The 17,760-nt window shown below is 35.8% G+C and overlaps 1 protein-coding gene across 2 annotated transcripts in view; it reads right to left on the minus strand.

Annotated features, from left to right (window-relative positions):
- Positions 1 to 17,760, minus strand: part of LOC150102225 (uncharacterized) — a 274,606-nt gene that overhangs the window by 164,378 nt on the left and 92,468 nt on the right. For both annotated transcript variants that reach the window (XM_090399744.1, XM_090399743.1), the window contains exon 11: positions 10,052 to 10,093. In XM_090399744.1, coding sequence (XP_090255870.1) covers positions 10,052 to 10,093 — 42 coding nt within the window. The remainder of the gene's footprint in view (positions 1 to 10,051; positions 10,094 to 17,760) is intronic.

The following is a 17,760-nucleotide window of genomic DNA, read 5'->3' on the forward strand; positions in this document are numbered from 1 at the left end:
CAAGATATGATAAAAAAAAATATGAGATAAAAAAAAAGCAAGTATGATACCATCATATGTAAATGTCAGATGGTCCAGAACTTTCGTTATAACAAACACAATCTATTCATGTATGGATGACAGAATGTGTTTGAGGTACACTGTTGTCATGAAGCATGGTGCTTTCAGGCACCAACCCAATTTGCAATGAAATGTGAAATGATGTGGGTGTGTAATGAATAAAACTGATCCAGTGTAAAACATGTGGAAAGGCTTATGTTTTATTTTTAACATTAAAAATAAATCAACATGTACAGCAAACACATAAACCTTTCCATATGCTCAAGAATTCTTCACGGAGACAATGTCATATGCAAGACAACAATTCAGTAAGTGGAAGTTAAAATTGATGCAGCAACTGAACAGGTTAGCCTTCTTAAATGTGCTGAGAGACTAATTTAATACCAAACTATATCAAAATTAAAAACAAGTTTCACTCGGCAAAAGCCCAGCACATTTACAAACAAGCATGTTTAGCACTACTCACATGAAGCTGTAGAAAATAAACTACATGATCAACGGTCTATGGGACAAACTATGTGATACATTAACACTGTTAAAAATAAATCAACTGATCCAGAGTGCCATGTAGTAGTGTTTGGCATTCAGCACATCAATGTAGTTAAGAAACTTAACAAGAAACACATCCTTAATATTACAAAGCAACTGCTATGAACTTCTTATTTGTTAATGGTAGTGCTTTGAATTTTTGGCAGTGCATGTATATGAAATGAATGTGGAGGAGGAGGGTAGATTTGATGGGTGCTTTCCAACTTTGATTTTTTTGTGTGTGTGTGTGGGGGGGGGGGTTTCTGATGTAATGTGGCACACCAAATTTCATACCCTGTAATAATGTGCTGTAAGAACTGCGCTACATGATCATAATGTATCAAAGACGTGACAGAAAGAGCATGTCCATTCAAAGAGCTTTGTGAACATCTGTGCTACTTTGGCAAAAAGCATGCTCAAACCTTACTGGGTCAAAATGGTCATGAAAAATGATATTTACATCTATCTTTTCTAATTAAGGAATCTTCATGACAATGTTATCTGATGTATGCCAAGGCATCCAAGTCAATGCTCATCATGGATATTTGTAGCACCATTAGCAAAGGCAGCACACTAAACCTGCTTCCAAGACACAGTTTGCTCCACACGCTTCTATGACCTGGCAATGTTGTGACTGACACCTTAATATGCAATAATCAGATCAAGCTGCACACCTCTATGTATGTATGAACATATTTTCAGTTGCTGTCTGATCTTTTTATTATTATTATTACATGACACCTCCATGGAGTCCAAAGACTCATCTAGGGAGAACCCCTACTCTATAACTCTGTCTCTGCCACTCAATTCACCAACTACAATGAATTGCAACTACCATCATCTACATCAGCGCCATCTACTGCCCACCACCACTATTATTTTCACTGACAATCACAAACACCCATGCCCATGGCAGGAGAGCAGATACGCTAACCACTCGGCCGGCAAAATGTTCCTCTAGTCAACGACTAGATTCAAATTCAAGTCGTGCGGTCAAGCACCGTAGAGTGGAAATGCCACTTCTACTGAGCTACACAGGCCCGTTATTATTGGTCAAAATGGTCATGAAAAATGACATGTACGTCTATCTTTTCTAATTAAAGAATCTTCATGACAATGTTATCTGATGTATGCCAAAGCATCCAAGTCAATGCTCATCATGGAAATTTGTAGTACCATTAGTAAAGGCAGTATACTAAACCTGTTTCCAACAATGACTTGGATGCTTTGGCATACATCAGATAACATTGTCATGAAGATTCCTTAATTAGAAAAGATGATGTATATGTCATTTTTCATGACCATTTTGACCAGTAATAACGAGTCTGTGTAGCTTAGTAGAAGTGGCGTTTGCACTCTACAGCATTTGATCTTGCAACCAATGTTGCAGTCTTAAGATGTCTATGTGATCCCATCAATGATATGAGGAAAGAGCAAAACACTGTATTTGCCATCCTGGTTGGCCAAGTAGACAATATCTCTAAACAATTAACAGACTGCAGATTCAAATCTCTTCAAATATCATAGATGCCTGTAACTTCTTTAGGTGAAAGATGAATTTCATCATCCAGTGTAAGACTTCCATCCTGCTTACTGGAAGCATTTAGTGACTTCCAGGTTGGGTTTCATGTTAAACTTCCAAGTTCCATGTTAGGTTTCTAGAATAGGGTTTTTGGGATTATCTAATATTTTGGTAATATGATACCAAATCCATAGTACAGTAAAATCTCGATTTAACGGACCACGATTCAACGAACATAATTTGTCAAATAAATACAGATAATGAAATAATTAATAAAAAAATAATCCGATGGGGTTAATCGGAAGCGATTGGCAGTGTTTATAAATTGCGTCTTCAGACATTTGCACATATTCATGATATTTTGTGCGTACTCTTAATAGTTCGCATGCATTTGCTTTGGTTCTGTAGCATAGCATCAGTAGCATTGCTAGTGCAAAACACGTGGTGTTTAGCTGTTGCTGGAGTCATTTTTAGTTAAACCGTTATTAATCATTATTAATACTGTATCAGTTAATATGTCTGGAGTTAAAAGAAAATGAGTAAACTTGAAGATAGCACAGAAACTTGAGTTAATAAGTTGGAAAATGGTGCATCTGTTGCTCACATTTGTGAACTTTACAGGGTGAAAAAGCAAACAGTTTCAGACATATGCAAAAATAAAGACAAACTTACCCAGTTTTTGCTAAAATATAGCGTTGAGAGCTCCAAGTGGTTTCACTGTGGCAAATAAGAAACATGTGAAGTTGGCCAAGCATAAGAATTTAGAAGGAGTTTACAATTGATTCATTTAACAGTGGTCTAGTGGTGTTGTTCATGGTGTTGAAAACTAAGGTCGGCTGCTGAAAAACTGGCACAACACACAGGCATATAGTTACAGGCAAGTGATGGGTGGCTTTGGCACTTCCGTAAACGCCATGGCATTATGAACAGGCAAACATGTGGTGAAGCATTGGGTGCCAATAACGAACAAGTTGAGCTCTTCAGAAACATCAATGAGGTCATTGAATCTGAGGGTCTTATTTTGTCTCAAGTTTACAATGCAGATGAGACTAGCCTGTTCTATCATACTGTTCCTGAAAATATCCTCGCAAACAAACATGAGATTAGCGTGGCCACAAATTAAACAAGGAGCGCATTTCAGCCCTACTATGTGTTAATGCTGATGCCATACATCGCCTCAAGTTGATGGTAGTCAGAAGAGTACGAAAGCCTCGCACTTTAAAGAATGTTATGAACCAGTTACTTGTCATCTATTCCAGCTCAAGGGATGCCTGGTTTACAAGTGACATTTTTTCCGACTGGTTTTTCTATCAACTTTATACCTGAAGCGCAAAACTATCAAGTAGTAGTCTTGAAAATCTCTCCTGAAGATGTAAAAGCTGTTTTACTTCTTGATAATGCATCAGCCCAATCCTAATGCTGAGAAGTTGGTTAGTAGGAATGGAAGAATAAAATTTATCTTCCTTCCTCCAAACACCACTTCTATAATACAGCCTATAGACCAGGGAGTCATTGTTGTCTGCAAGAGGTTGTATAAAAAGAAGTTTCTTAAAGAGGTTATGGTTGTCTTGGAGAATGAAAACAATCCCAAAGAAGATACAAGAGGAGCCAGGACACTTCATAATTTGCATGCATACAACATCAAGTCCACCATCTTTAATTTTACTGCTGTTCGAAAGGCGATAAAGACTACAACATTGGTTAATAGCTGGACCAAGTTACTGAATGGGAGTGGACCAGAATACAATTTCAGAGGTTTTGAAACCTCTGATTTCCATGAAACTTTGATGCACACTGGTGATAATGTCAGTGAGAATGACACTGAACAATGGCTAGACATCAACAAGGGCGACCCAGGCTACCAAATTCTCAGCCAGGAAGAGATTGCTGAAGATGTTCTGTGGGGCGATCAGGCGGTTGACAACGAGGAAGAAGAAGCAGTTCCAGCTGGTTCAAAACTATCGGTGGTTAGAGAACACATGGACGACATCATCTCATTCATTGGCACATCTTCAGATCCAGAGGTGATTGCTTATTACAAACATTTTTGGCAATTTCAATGGTTAATTATTAAGAAACAGTATAAAAGTGAAAAGCAACTGAAACTTGATGCTTTTTTTCAAGCCCAATCCTCAGTAAAATGGTATTTACATAAAAATGTTCTCATTAAAACATATTAATACTGAACCACTGAAAGTGTTTTATTTTCAATACTATTCCTAAGATTCACGATTTAACGGACTTTCAATTTTATGGACAACCCTTAGCCCCTAATAGTCCGTTAAATCAAGAGTTTACTGTGCTAATATAAGAAAGGTTTACCTTTTCTGAGTGTGATGTACAAATTATATATACTGTATATATATTTCATGATATAAGAGTTGAATAATGCTAATTTTTCAGTAATTAGCTTATTTCTTACTGAGTATTGAATATGCAGAATCTGACTGTTATTAATGGATATCGAAACTTGGAAAGTTGAAAAAGAAGTATTTACTTTACAAAGTATTTTATTGTATTGATTCTAAGTTAAAGTGGAAATTTTTAGTAGAGTAAAAAAAAGGAGAAGTTTTAATTTGTCAGTTTTAACTTATGTAATACAGACTGTTTCATGTTTTATGTAGTAGCAAATTGTTTTTATTGTAATCATCTTACTTCTCATCTAGTGGGAATAGTGATCATTACAAGTGCCTATTTTCTTGATTATCATCGATTTTGTTGTAACAGAATATGACCAATGAGAGGACAGGATATGTACGCATAATTTTATCATGGCATGAGGAATTAACCATGATCCTAAAATAGATTAGAAGCAGACAACAGTAATTAGCTTACTTCTTACTCAGTGATGGAATAAGCACAATTTTAGATCTAAGGATTTTATTATTACTACAAGAGACCTCCAGGGAATCAGGGACTCATCGAGGGAGGCCACAATATTGCCCACACCATATCTTTTCTTGAAATCATTCACTATCTGCCCTCACCTCAAATTATATAATAATCCTGTTGCACAAAGGTGGTGCAAAGACTGATGTGTCTGACTATCAATGTATCAAAGTCCATTCCAGTCATGCACCCATTCTTGTGAGAGAAAAATCTAGTTCTCACTCCTTTCTTGAATGCATTCATTTTTAACTCCCGTGGATGCTTCCTTGTCCTCTCTCCCACCTCCATAAAATGAAAAATTCCATCTAATGGTAGCCCATATGACCCTTTCAGAAGTTTGTAGGTCTCTATTATCACCCCTTTCTTCTGTCTGCTAGAATCTGCAGTCCACAAATTCTCAATGTCTCCTCATAATCTTCATTCCATTGTCCAGATATGATCTTTAACCTCTTCAACTGTATCTGCATCACCTCAGAAACAGAATCTGCAAAAATTAGTCTGCATGAGGTTGCATCAAAGCCTCCAAAAGAGGCAAAATTACTTCCTTATTCTTACATGTTGATGTTCATTTCAGTTGCAATTATTCTTGAGTTGTTTTTGTAATTTTTTGCTATATGATCCCTGAATTTCAGATTCCTATCTACTAAAACTCCAAGATCCCTAAAAGCCTGGTCAGTTTCTTTTAGCATAATCCTGCCAATATGATATACCACTAAATATCTCACTACACCAAAGCGTATAACTTTACATTTACTAACACTGAACTGACAGCATTTTCACATGCCCACAATCACAATTTATTCAAATCATTCCACAAACATTGCATGTCAGTTGCATTCCTGATTAAACTACCTATCTTTGCATCATTCAAATAGCTGTATGCCTCCAGTTAAATACTTCCTGTCATTAATGTAAAGATGGAATAACAATAGACTAAGGACTAATCCCTGAGATACACTATTGGTCACCTTAAATCTTGCACTCGCATCTCCCATACAGCACTTTTTGATATCTGTTAGTCAGCCATCCGCTTATACAGCACATATGATTTTCAGCATGGACAGCGTTTGCATAAATTCTCTAACCCAGCCATCACATTATTATAGAATGTGAGCAAGTTACTCAAACATGATCTTCCTTTAATGAACCCATCTTCATTGTAAGGTATAGATTCTCTGTCAACTCATTTCTGTACATGATCTCTGACCAACTTTTCCAAAAATCTTCATCACCACTCCAGATACTGATAATCAGACACATCAATCTTTGCACCATCTTTGTGCAACAGGATTATTATACATTCTGTCCTATCCTTAGAATCTTCCTTGGGCTGAATACTCAAATTATATAACCAGGTGAAAGGAACAGCCAGTTTGGCTAAACACTAAGTATCCACGATGATCTTCTATCAGTCCCTATCAAATTCATATGCAGTTTATGAAACAGCTTTAGTACCTCCTACTCATATACCTGAGGTTCTTCCTCGAGTGTGGAGGTAGTATCGAGCTCCATGTTGCATACATACAGGTTGATAGCTTTTAGCACAAGGGGCACTCATTAGCTGAACAATCGTTTGTATCTACATCTGGCCACTTGCATACCATCTTCATTAACATGGATTATTCCTTTGCATTCATTCTTTCCTTTACTTGCAAAATAATGATAAAATTCTGAATTGTCTTTAGCTGGTAGAGCCAGTTTCTTTTCATACCCATGCTTAGCTTACAGTACAATAGTTGTAACTCTGATGGTCAGCGCCTTATAACTTTCATAATAGACATCATCTTTATGCATACTGCATTTCTTCTACATCATCTTTATTCTTAAAAATCTCTTGCTAAATAAGACTGCACATTCATTTCACCCCACAGTTTATTCTTCAAACAGTAGGGACACATTCCAATATTGCATCATTAATGTTAAATACTTTACAGGTACTGCTCATATCCTTACCATCCATCAACTGACACTATGAGACTGAGCCTAGTATTCTCCTTAATTGATCATAAGTTTGACATGGAACCTTTTCTAAACTGAATATCCATATGCTTAGCCACTTCCCAGGCCAGTGAAGTATGATTACTGTCACCAACTGGAGTTTTTTTTTAGTAAGTTTTTGATACTGATTGTTTCCAACATTTGTTATAACAACAGAGAAGAAATTGTTTCCCCCCCCCCCATTTCAATCCATGTCATAAGTGAAAACATAGCAAAAATGAGAGGTGGGGGTAATAAAAAAATAAATGGTCTTGTATCACTTATAAGAGCATGATTTTTTTTTTCTTCACACACTGATAAACACCCAAATACATAAGTCGTCCACATAATCTGTTGCAACGCTAGTAGTTATACATGGATAAAAATAATCATTGAATCAACAAAAGCTTATAAACTGACTATGATACACACTGGTTTACATAAATTAAGAAACAAAGAAAAAATCACAACTCAAAAACTGTATGATGAATTTTTATGCAATTCAATGAAAGGCAGTATGATATGAGATGTGAAAGAAACACCCACAAAAATTTTAAAGAAATAGTTTAATTCAGTAACAAATGGGTACACACACAATTGTCAAAAACAAGAGATCAAAATCAGCATGTCAAAATTCCATAATAAGGAATGTGGAACCCCTCACTACAATACAGCACATCTCATAATGTTTATGATGATGTCCAGAAGCTCAGTTGGTAACAACATTCATTTCTCCTGCAAAGCTGTCTTAAGTCTTTCAAGGTTTTAGGCTGGGGGAGGGTTAAGAGCAGCAACACACCTAACTTGAGTATCCCCAACATACTCAACATAATTAGGGTCCGGAGACCTGGATGGCCAGCACATATAGGTCCATGAGGACAAACATTATTGTCTTGTAAGATAAACGTCTCCCCTATCACACCTACATACAGTATAGGGGTTCAGGACCTCATCTCTATAAGTTGCAGTGTTCATGGTTCCATTAGGAAGCACATACAGGTCAGTGATCTGCCTAACAAGATGCCTACTCAAAGCATCACACTACTTCCACTGCTCCTTTCACAGATATTACAGGGATGATAGCGTGTCTCTGGTTCTCGCCAGATCAGAGAATACCTGACATCAGTTTGTACAGCAAATCAGGACTCGCCTGTGAACAATACCCCATTGATTGTGGCTCTAGTTGATATGGAGTCTGGTCCATTTCAAATGTTCTCTCCTGTGGGATAGAGGCAGGCAAACTAGTGGTTGCCTAGCATACAGATCACCTTCATTAAGCCTTCTGCACATGCTGGAAGCAGATACGAATATTCCTGTAGCTGACACGAGGTCAGATCATAATCAATTCAGGGTAGCACTCCTGATATCTCAGCAAACAGAGATATCAGTCACCCACTGTGGTTGTAGCCCATGACATTCCTTACCTGTATCTCCAGTATGCTGTTTGTGACTGTGAACCACAGAATAACTTACATGCAAACATCTGGCTACCTCCACCTGACTTTGGCCAGCCTCTATTCTTACGCTGGCTCACCACCTGTATTCATCAGTTAAATGTCTTGCAGCCACATCTAAAAATTTTGTGGTCATGAAATGTCTTGTTCTCATTGCAGACACAAAAATGAAAAATCATTCCAAAACACCCATCTTTATGTTGTAGCTCATTCGCTTATACTGTTGACAGTGTCACTCATTTATATGATAACCAGACTCTGTGTCACTTTTTACATAATAACTGACTTAGATTTTTTTTCCCCTTTTCTCTCCAAGTTATTGGGGTTTTTCTCTTTGTTCCTTAATTTATGAAAACCAGTATATTAGGTGACTGTGGTGGAGTGCAGCAAGGCTGTACTTCACCACACAGCATGCAAATTTCAAGCCATATATATATATAAACATAATAATGAAGTGCTTGTTCTTAATCAAGGAAGGCAAAATACTCTAAGATTCTTCTGCTTTTCAAGTGAATAAAACAAATTCCCAAGAAATTTCCATTTTCTTTAAATTTGCTGTCATCTCACATCTAGTAATTGCCACTATAGATGTAGATGGAAGTCTTACTGTATGGATCTAACTTATAATTGTCAAAAGACATTTTGAGAATGAATGCCCTTAGTGATTATTATTATTATTTTTGGTGACATTTTCTTCATGGGATATCCATGAACTCACACTTGACAGGTCTGCCCATGTGCTGGAAACTGCAATAACATATGGGTCATTTGATGGCACTGTTGATCTCCTATTTATAATGATGCTTTGAAGAGCACTCCACTGACTGCTGACATTATCCAGCTGAAGGACACATAGTTCTAAACATTAATTCTCATGCCATCATTTTCTTAAACCACAAGATTTAAATTTAACAGGGCTGTGATGCAAAGTAAGTTATGTGGTTTATATAAATAACAAAGAAGAAACTGATAGAAGCTCTGTGCATGGGAATAAGAACCATGTATGCAATTTCTCAAGACTGTATAATAACATGATCTGAGAGATAATCCACAAAAGTACTCTGTTCTTTAAGATTACATAATTAGTTTTTTTAATCTCCCCAATCCCAGAAAAAGAAATATATGTTACAAATATTGGAAATAGTGGGGGAAAAAAAACCAAAAACATTTTGTTTCCAATCTTAGCTGAATGACTGGATTGAATTGACTAATATACTCTGCTCTGATTGATATATAATACTTATGGTATTTGATGCATACATTTTTAACCGCACTTTAAGAGCTGTGATTATTATTGCTGGACATATAATATAACACAAAACAAAATGCATGCAATCCTGAAACCCACTTCCTGATCTCCAGACAATACAAATATTAAAAACCACAATTGCATAAATATGAAATATAACTTATGCTACCAAAGACTCTCTCTTATGGATGTAAGCTAATTTCAAATTATTCATTCATTAGCCTGGAGGAGAAAAATAAAAAAAAAACTAAAAAATATTTTAATGAATCAGTTAAGCCATGCTAACAACATAGTATAATAAAAGCCTAATAAACAGATGACTGAGTCATACAGAAAAAAAAAAAGGAAGAAAAAACAGGTGAGTTAAATTACCTTTGGAAAGGTCTGTAAGTTGGACTTTCTCTTGCTGCATAACTAAAATAAAAAATAAAATTTTAATCCCATGTTTCCTTTTATTAATTATAACAATTATTATAATAGCAACAATATCCTTTTGAAAGTAAACTGTATCAAGGTTTGTATTAAAAAATTATACAATATTTATACAAGAATTATTAGCACCAAGAAAAAGTACCAAATAACTTCAGATCTGGTTGACAGCAAAGTCAGTGATGTACATATGGAACTTTTGGCAAATACACACACATCCATAATAAGATAATGATTTCTCTAAACCTAAGTGGTTTTGTTAAATGGCACTTGCTGAGAAAGAGGATTAGGTGTTCATATGCTATCTGTGAAAAGAGGAACTTGATTTCACCTTTTTCAGGCCTAGCTAAGTTCGTTAGCCTTAGATGGAAAACACTAGAATTTTCCCTCCCATAAAAATAGGAAACTGTATGAAGAAATATACATAATTAATACTACAAACAGATAAACAATATGTGAGTGACTGCCCTGACATTCCCTAATATACCAGATAGCAAAAACAGGTCACAAGTATGGTTACAACTCTTGCAAGTGGAAAATTATTTAGGAAAGATGATTATGCAGCAATGCTCTGTTAACTAAAAAAAAATAAATATCACACCTCACTCAAACTTCCTTTAATCTGTTAGGGTGTAAACTCAGTAGTCAGTTAAATCAAGTTAAAAAAATTTTCAGCTGGTTAATTTGTTCCTGTTTTCTTTTAAGCTCTGGTCAACAACAAAACACAATAGTTTGGTAAAAATTGCACTGAAAGCTCCCACTGACTATAATACATATGTTACAATATTAAAATATGTAACTAATTCTACCTACATAGCCTGGTTGGTTTTGCAGGCAGGGAAAAAAAACTATCACCTCTATACAATAACACACAAACCTTTATTAAGGTTCCTCATAGCATAGACTAGATTCACATATTGGTTGTTCCAGTTAAAGAGAACATCTGTTCCCAACTTGCCAACGTAGCTACCCAATCTAGAGTAACCACAAAAGTGAAATGCCAACTGGATAGTAGTATATTAGTAATAATGTATAACACCTTTTGGAAATATGACTTCTACATTACTTCTACCTTGGTATCACTTCTTGGTCTGGCTCCCACTGATAAGACCCCAATAAAGGTCAAAATCAGTTTGGGTAGTGATCCTCCTCATAATGCACAGCATTATACATCTCCATAAGGATATGTGCTTTGCATTGTGGGATACTAAGGCAAGTGATGTGAAGTCATTAGCTTCTATGTACAAGTTGTCCTGTCCTGAAAATATTTCAGGTGCAAACTTTGTTTAATTGCACTTGGATAAAGGATTAAACCAAGAATATAATTTCTTGGCATCTTTAATTTATTTTATGTTGAAATATGGCATTAAGAATGAGTCATTACTAACATATAATCAAAACTTTTCTTCCGATTTAATCTGTTATCTGTCAAGACTCCAAAATTATCAGATATTGGACTTCAATATATTCCGTCTTCTAAGACATCTTACTGTATCAATCCACCAAAATCTTGGTTTTCCTCTGCCCCACCCCCCATCATCCTGACAAAAATCACTTGTTTTGCTCTTCTATTCTGCTTAAGGGACCATACCATCTAAGATTTAGCTCTGCTAACACATTCCTGAATACTAACAACATCAAGTTCATTACCCTTTCAGGGATTTAAGCCTGTTCTGGTATCATTCCATCTTCTCCATAGTCATCCCTAAATCGTGCTTCCTCGAACTGGGTGATGTCAAAGTATTTATTTTATTTTATTTACTCTGGAACAACATCAAGTTCTTTCCTAATATCCTCATTTTTAACATGATACTGCCACTGATGCTATCTGTTCACTTCCCTAATCTCTCTTTCTTACAACTCTCTAGTCTGCACTCACTAGTCTTTGATCGAATGTTATATTTCTAACCCAGCTCTCAGATCCATAAGTTGAAACTGGTTTAAACACTGTCTTGTATGCAGGTAATTTAATATTTTGACTAATTTCTCTCTTATTCCATACAAATTTAACCAGTTGACTTCCTATCATGCAAGCTTTATTAATTCTGTTGTTGATGTCTATATTTAATTGGCCATCCTCACTAAAACTTGTGCCTAAATAGCTGAAATATTTTACTTGTTTGATGTTTCTGCCTATTTCAGTGCCTGTCTTTTTATTACTGATTTTCAATCCATATTTATTACAGCAGTTATTCAATTTAGTCAGAGAATTCTGCAGATTTGTACTGGAATTATTTGGGTATTAGTTATTCATATTTTGATATCAGGTCTAATACCACTTTCTTTCATAATGTGATCCATATAGATGAATAACAGTGGAAATAACATGCACCCTTGTCTCAAACCTGATTTAACATCAAACCTATCTTATAGTACTACTTTAATTCTAACTCAAATATAGATTATGTACTGCCAATATAATGTCCCACTTAAACCAAATAGTAGTACTTTGAACAGTCTTTCTCTTGGCACCTTTTCAAGATCTACAAAACTTAAATACAGATCCTTGTTATATTCGCATGATTTCTCAACATATTTGTCCCAAAGTGAAAATCTGATCCTGACAATCTCTATTTGGCTTGAACCCAGCTTGTTCTTTGCCAAGCTTCTCTTCTGCAAATTTTTTTTTTTGCTGTTTCTCAAGAATACTTGCATAAATCTTACTATGAACACTCAGTAAAGAAATTCCTCTGTAATTCTCAAGTTCAGCTTTATTCCCCTTTTTTATAGATGAGTATTATGAGCACTCCAATCATTAGGAATTCGACCCAGGGAGTCTGAATTATGCAGTGTAGCCACTGTAAGACTTTTATACCTCCATATCTGAGCATATTTTTGGGTCAAACATCATCTACTCCAGCTGTCTTTCCACATTTCACTTGAAGAGTAGAAAAATTCATCAGGCTTCTGATGGATTTTTCTACTTCAAGTATTGATATTTATTCCTGATTGCATTCCTGCTGAGCATTTTCTATCTTTCCAAGTTTATTTTTTATTTATTTATTCATATGGAGTTTCCTCCCTTTCTCCCACATCCCTATTGGGGTGAGCTGAGCTGAGCTGAGCTCCCCTCACAGAGGCTTAAGTATTTATGACTATAGATATTAGAAAAAGAATCTTTCCAAGTAATCCCTACAGACACCTAAAATATATTCAGTTTTCATGTCACCTTTATTATCTTTGATTCCTTTTACAGTACTCTTTCCTACATTTCTGAGCTTTTTCAATAGCCTCCAGAATGGAGCAGTCCAGTAGTCCATGTCCTGAGCAGAAATCTAGTAGATGTTATTATTAATTCTGCTGTTTTCTGTACAGCTAGGATTGATTTTCTAGTCTGCTGTTAAGGTCTCTAATAAAACTTGGTATTTAATTTTTCTTTACATCCACCTCCAGCCCTAATGGCCCAAATTTCTCTACTTCTTTCATAGGATTTGCACAGACATAAATGAGCTTCAACTTAACTGTCCAATTTCCCATTTTGAAACTTTGTCAACATTATAACTTGAAAATTGTTCCCATTCAAAAAGGTGTTTACTGTTGAATATCACAGATATTTCTCCCCTTTCCTTAATCTTTAATGGTTGAATAAATTTTATTTTATTTTTTTTATTTTTTGTCTCAATATCACTGACTATTGCAGGGGAAGGTCTGGAACTTTCCCATAATGTGTTTCCCAACAACTTCAACCTCCAGCTCTTTAAGGAAAATATCAATAAATTTCTTGTTTCTCAATCTTTATCTGCACCTCACACATAACACTGATGTCCTATAAGTGCACCTCTTGTGTGTCGGATAAACTTTCCTACTATTTGTCCTGATTTCGTGATTAAATAGTCAGAATCTTGTATAATGAAGGGATGATATATGGCTATGTTGCATCATCATAATGGATATATATACTTTCAGTCAAAACAAAATACAGTTTGTAAATTATACCAGAGAAGAAATTATATTCTTGTTTTCATCTTCTACACAAGCATAAGCAAAAAAGAAAGTGTGTCTGTAAAGAATCTTTTCATGAAGTAGGGGTAGAAATTTTCTACCCCTACTTCATGAAATGGGATATTAAAGCTGTTGATTTTTAATTAACAGCTTTAATATCCCATAATGCACACACACACACAGCACATTTCTGTCTGAAAATGTATATTGCTATGCATCGTGGTACAGTCACAATGCAGACTGATTTCTACCTTTATTAAGGTCTGAGCAGTGGGAGCTAGATCTGTGAAGCTCCCACAGATCTAGCTCCCACTGCTCAGACCTTAATAGGGAGAGCTAGATCTGTGAAGATATTGAATCTTTACTGAGGTTACCCCCTAACGAGACCTCAATAAAGGACCAAACTAGTTGGGTAATGACCCTTTCCATAATGCATAACAATATACACACATCTAAATGGAATTGTGCTATGCATTATGGGATACACATATCAAATCAATAGCCCCTATATACAAGTAGCATAGTTGTGAAGATACTTCATGCTCAAACTGTTTGATTACACTTGACTTAGTTGATTAAAAACAGTATGTTCTTTTGTCTGGTATGATTTAATTTCTAACCAAATGGAAAAACTTTCCAAGTATACAGTTTGGTTGGCCAAAATGTCAGCTCCATCTCCTTTAATCATTATCCATAGAGATCACTAGCATTGCCATGTGCTATACTAGTAAGGTCAGGATTGGGTATTAGGTCATCAGCCCTTCTGTGCATTCCTTATAGAATGTGTAAAGGTCTCCACCTGGATATCTAGCTTTCATCCTAAAGTAACCTTTCAGTTAGCAACTTGAATTATTATGGAAAAACATAAGGGAAGCCGGGTCTACATAACCACAGAATTCATTGGAACTATATGGCATTCTTTCATCATACACCTTTCAAAATTTGAGATACTGTTTAAAAATTCTTGAAAATTTTATTTCCTTCACTGAGAGGAATTGGGAAGTGGTAATCATCCAAAACAGAAACATTTAAAATTTATTATTGTTTAAAATCTATTACTACTTACTTTGAGATTTAACTAAATCGATCACAGTGCAAACTGTTGCAGCATTTCATTTGTTATGCTTTGAAGGGGATTCTAGATTAAAGTACTTCAAATGGAAAATTAACTTGTATCTATCCCAGGAAATTATATACTGGAATGTGTTTTACTATAAATAATAGGGTCCCATCAGATTGCATGTTATAAAAAAAAAAAAGATGGAACTGCTTAGCATAATATTGGTGATCTTTATTTGGAATTGAAAAAATAAGAAAGCAGGGTTGGAAAATAGAAAGTAATACTATTTCTTTCTTATTACAGAGCAACCTTTGAAAGCAAGGTATATATCTTCACTTACTGGCAGTGGATGTACCTAGTCTAACCATAAATACTGTTACCCTTAACAAGCACTCAATGTTTCAAATATCCAATGGAAATGCTACCAGTGCTCTCTCCAAATCCACCTTCAGGTTGGTGATGCCAGGATGTCATTTCTTGCAGGCGCTCTCTCAAGCTTCGACCACAATTTGAAGTCCAACAGATTCAGATCAAGACTTCCAGACAGCTAATCATATGGTGATATGTGGTCAGGCATATTCACCTCCAATCACTGTTGTGTGGTCCTTACCTTGTACACAAGGGCTGAATCCTGTTGAAAGGTCAACTGCCTACCATAAAAGTGTTGTTGTGGGGCCATACATCAACACATCAACAATTTTCCTCCAAATTAATGTGTAATCTGTCATGACTCCAATATTATAAGATCTTATATTTCTCTCTTCTAAGGCAGATCTTACTGTATCAATCTACCTGGATCTAGAAAACTTCTCTTGCTAACCTTCCCTCTCCTATTTTGTTTAAGTGACCATACCACCTGAAATTAGTTCTGCTCACATATTATTGTATGTTAACAATAAGTTATTTCCTAATATTCTCATTTTTAGTAATACTACCATCAGTTTACTCTCCTTATTTTTCTCAGGGCCATATCTGTAGTCTGCAGTCTTTGGAGACTACAGATAAGTTAAAACTGGTTTGAACACTGTTTTGTATACAGTGTTCAAACTATTATATTATTATCATTACCATCAATTTCCTGATATATACTCTTAAGGGATGTCTAGGCTACTATGACATCACTAAATGACTGACTTTACATTATAATTAATCTCCTATCCACAATTTTGCCCCAAATTAGTGTATTACTTGGTGGTACCTCTAATACAAAGAATGACCCGATTTCAAATAATTATATTTAAAAATGAAAATGTGGTACAGTTACAAAATAAATTACCAAGTATGAAGTAAGGCCTAAAGTTTCACTCACCGTCATATCAAACTCTGGGCCAAGGCTGTTCACATGGTACAAGTTGCATTCATTTGTATTCCGTGGTTGCAGAGATATACAATTTTCAAATCAGGACATTCTTTTTGAAACACCCTGTATATCAATATCTAACATTTCATGCTTCTAAGGCACTTCTGACTGAATCAATCCACCTAGACCTTGGTCTTCCCCTGGGTCTCTCTCCCCTGCCATCTTGACATCAAACACCTGTTTTGCTAACCTTTCTTCACCCATTCTATTAAAGTGGCCCATACCACCTTAGATTAGCTCTTCTGACACATTCTTCTCCCCTACTATGTATTAGGCCTACTGGCTTGTTACAGAGTTGACCTGAGCTCTTCTAAGTTATACTCGTCCTGAGGATAAGGTGACTAGCCCTATGCCTTCCAGTATATCCTATGGCTGTATCTTGTGTTCACAGGGCTGGTTTGCCTACTTGCAGGAGGAAAAACCCCACATAAACTGGGGAGAAAAACCCTGCTGTCCATGCCCAAGACAGACTAACTTGGTGTCTGAGAAAGATCCTTAAGCTCCTCACGTCGGCGACAGGAATCGAACCAAGAAAACTCCTTTCCCAGGCATATGGTTGCGAAGCACATAGCCACTAGGTCAACCGTACGGACCTGACACATTCTTGAATGCTAATAATGTCAAGTTCCTTTCTAATATCTACATTGTTAATATGATTCTGCCATTGATGCCATCTGTTTATTCATTATTCTCAGAACACTCATATCTATGGTCTCTAGTTTGTGATCTAGTGCTTTATATCCAACCCAACTCAGATCCATAACTTAAAACTAGTTTGAATACTTGCATACTGCCATTTGGTGTTTTGGTTAATTTTTCTCTAATTCCATATAAATTTATTCAGTTGGCTACCCATCATACCAGCATCAAATTCCTGACATGTACGCTCAACAGAGGGGTGGGGGTGTATAGGATATGACAGTACTACACATTCCTGGATGCTAACAATGTCAAGTTCTTTCCTAATATTCTTATTTGTAATATGATATTGCCATTGATGCTATCTGTTCGTGCCCCTAATCTTTCTCAGGACTCTCATATCTATGGTCTCTAGTCTTTGGTCAAGTGTTTTATTTCTAACTCATCTGTCAGAGCCATATAAGTTAAAATTGATTTGAACACTATCTTGTATACAGCTAATTTAGTATTTTGACTTATTTCTCTCTTATTCTAATCTAATCTTGTGGCCTCTCTTTTAAGAGGGTTGCAGCTGAAAATGTCTTTGATGTTGTCTTCTTTGAATACTAGTAATATAGTCTCATTTCATCTTGAATCTTTTAAGAACCTCTT

Source organism: Typopeltis vanoorti, chromosome 10 (assembly GCF_054136105.1).
Source record: "Typopeltis vanoorti isolate ZY-2024b chromosome 10, IOZ_Tvanoo_1.0, whole genome shotgun sequence".
NCBI classification, from domain to species: Eukaryota; Metazoa; Arthropoda; class Arachnida; order Uropygi; family Thelyphonidae; genus Typopeltis; species Typopeltis vanoorti.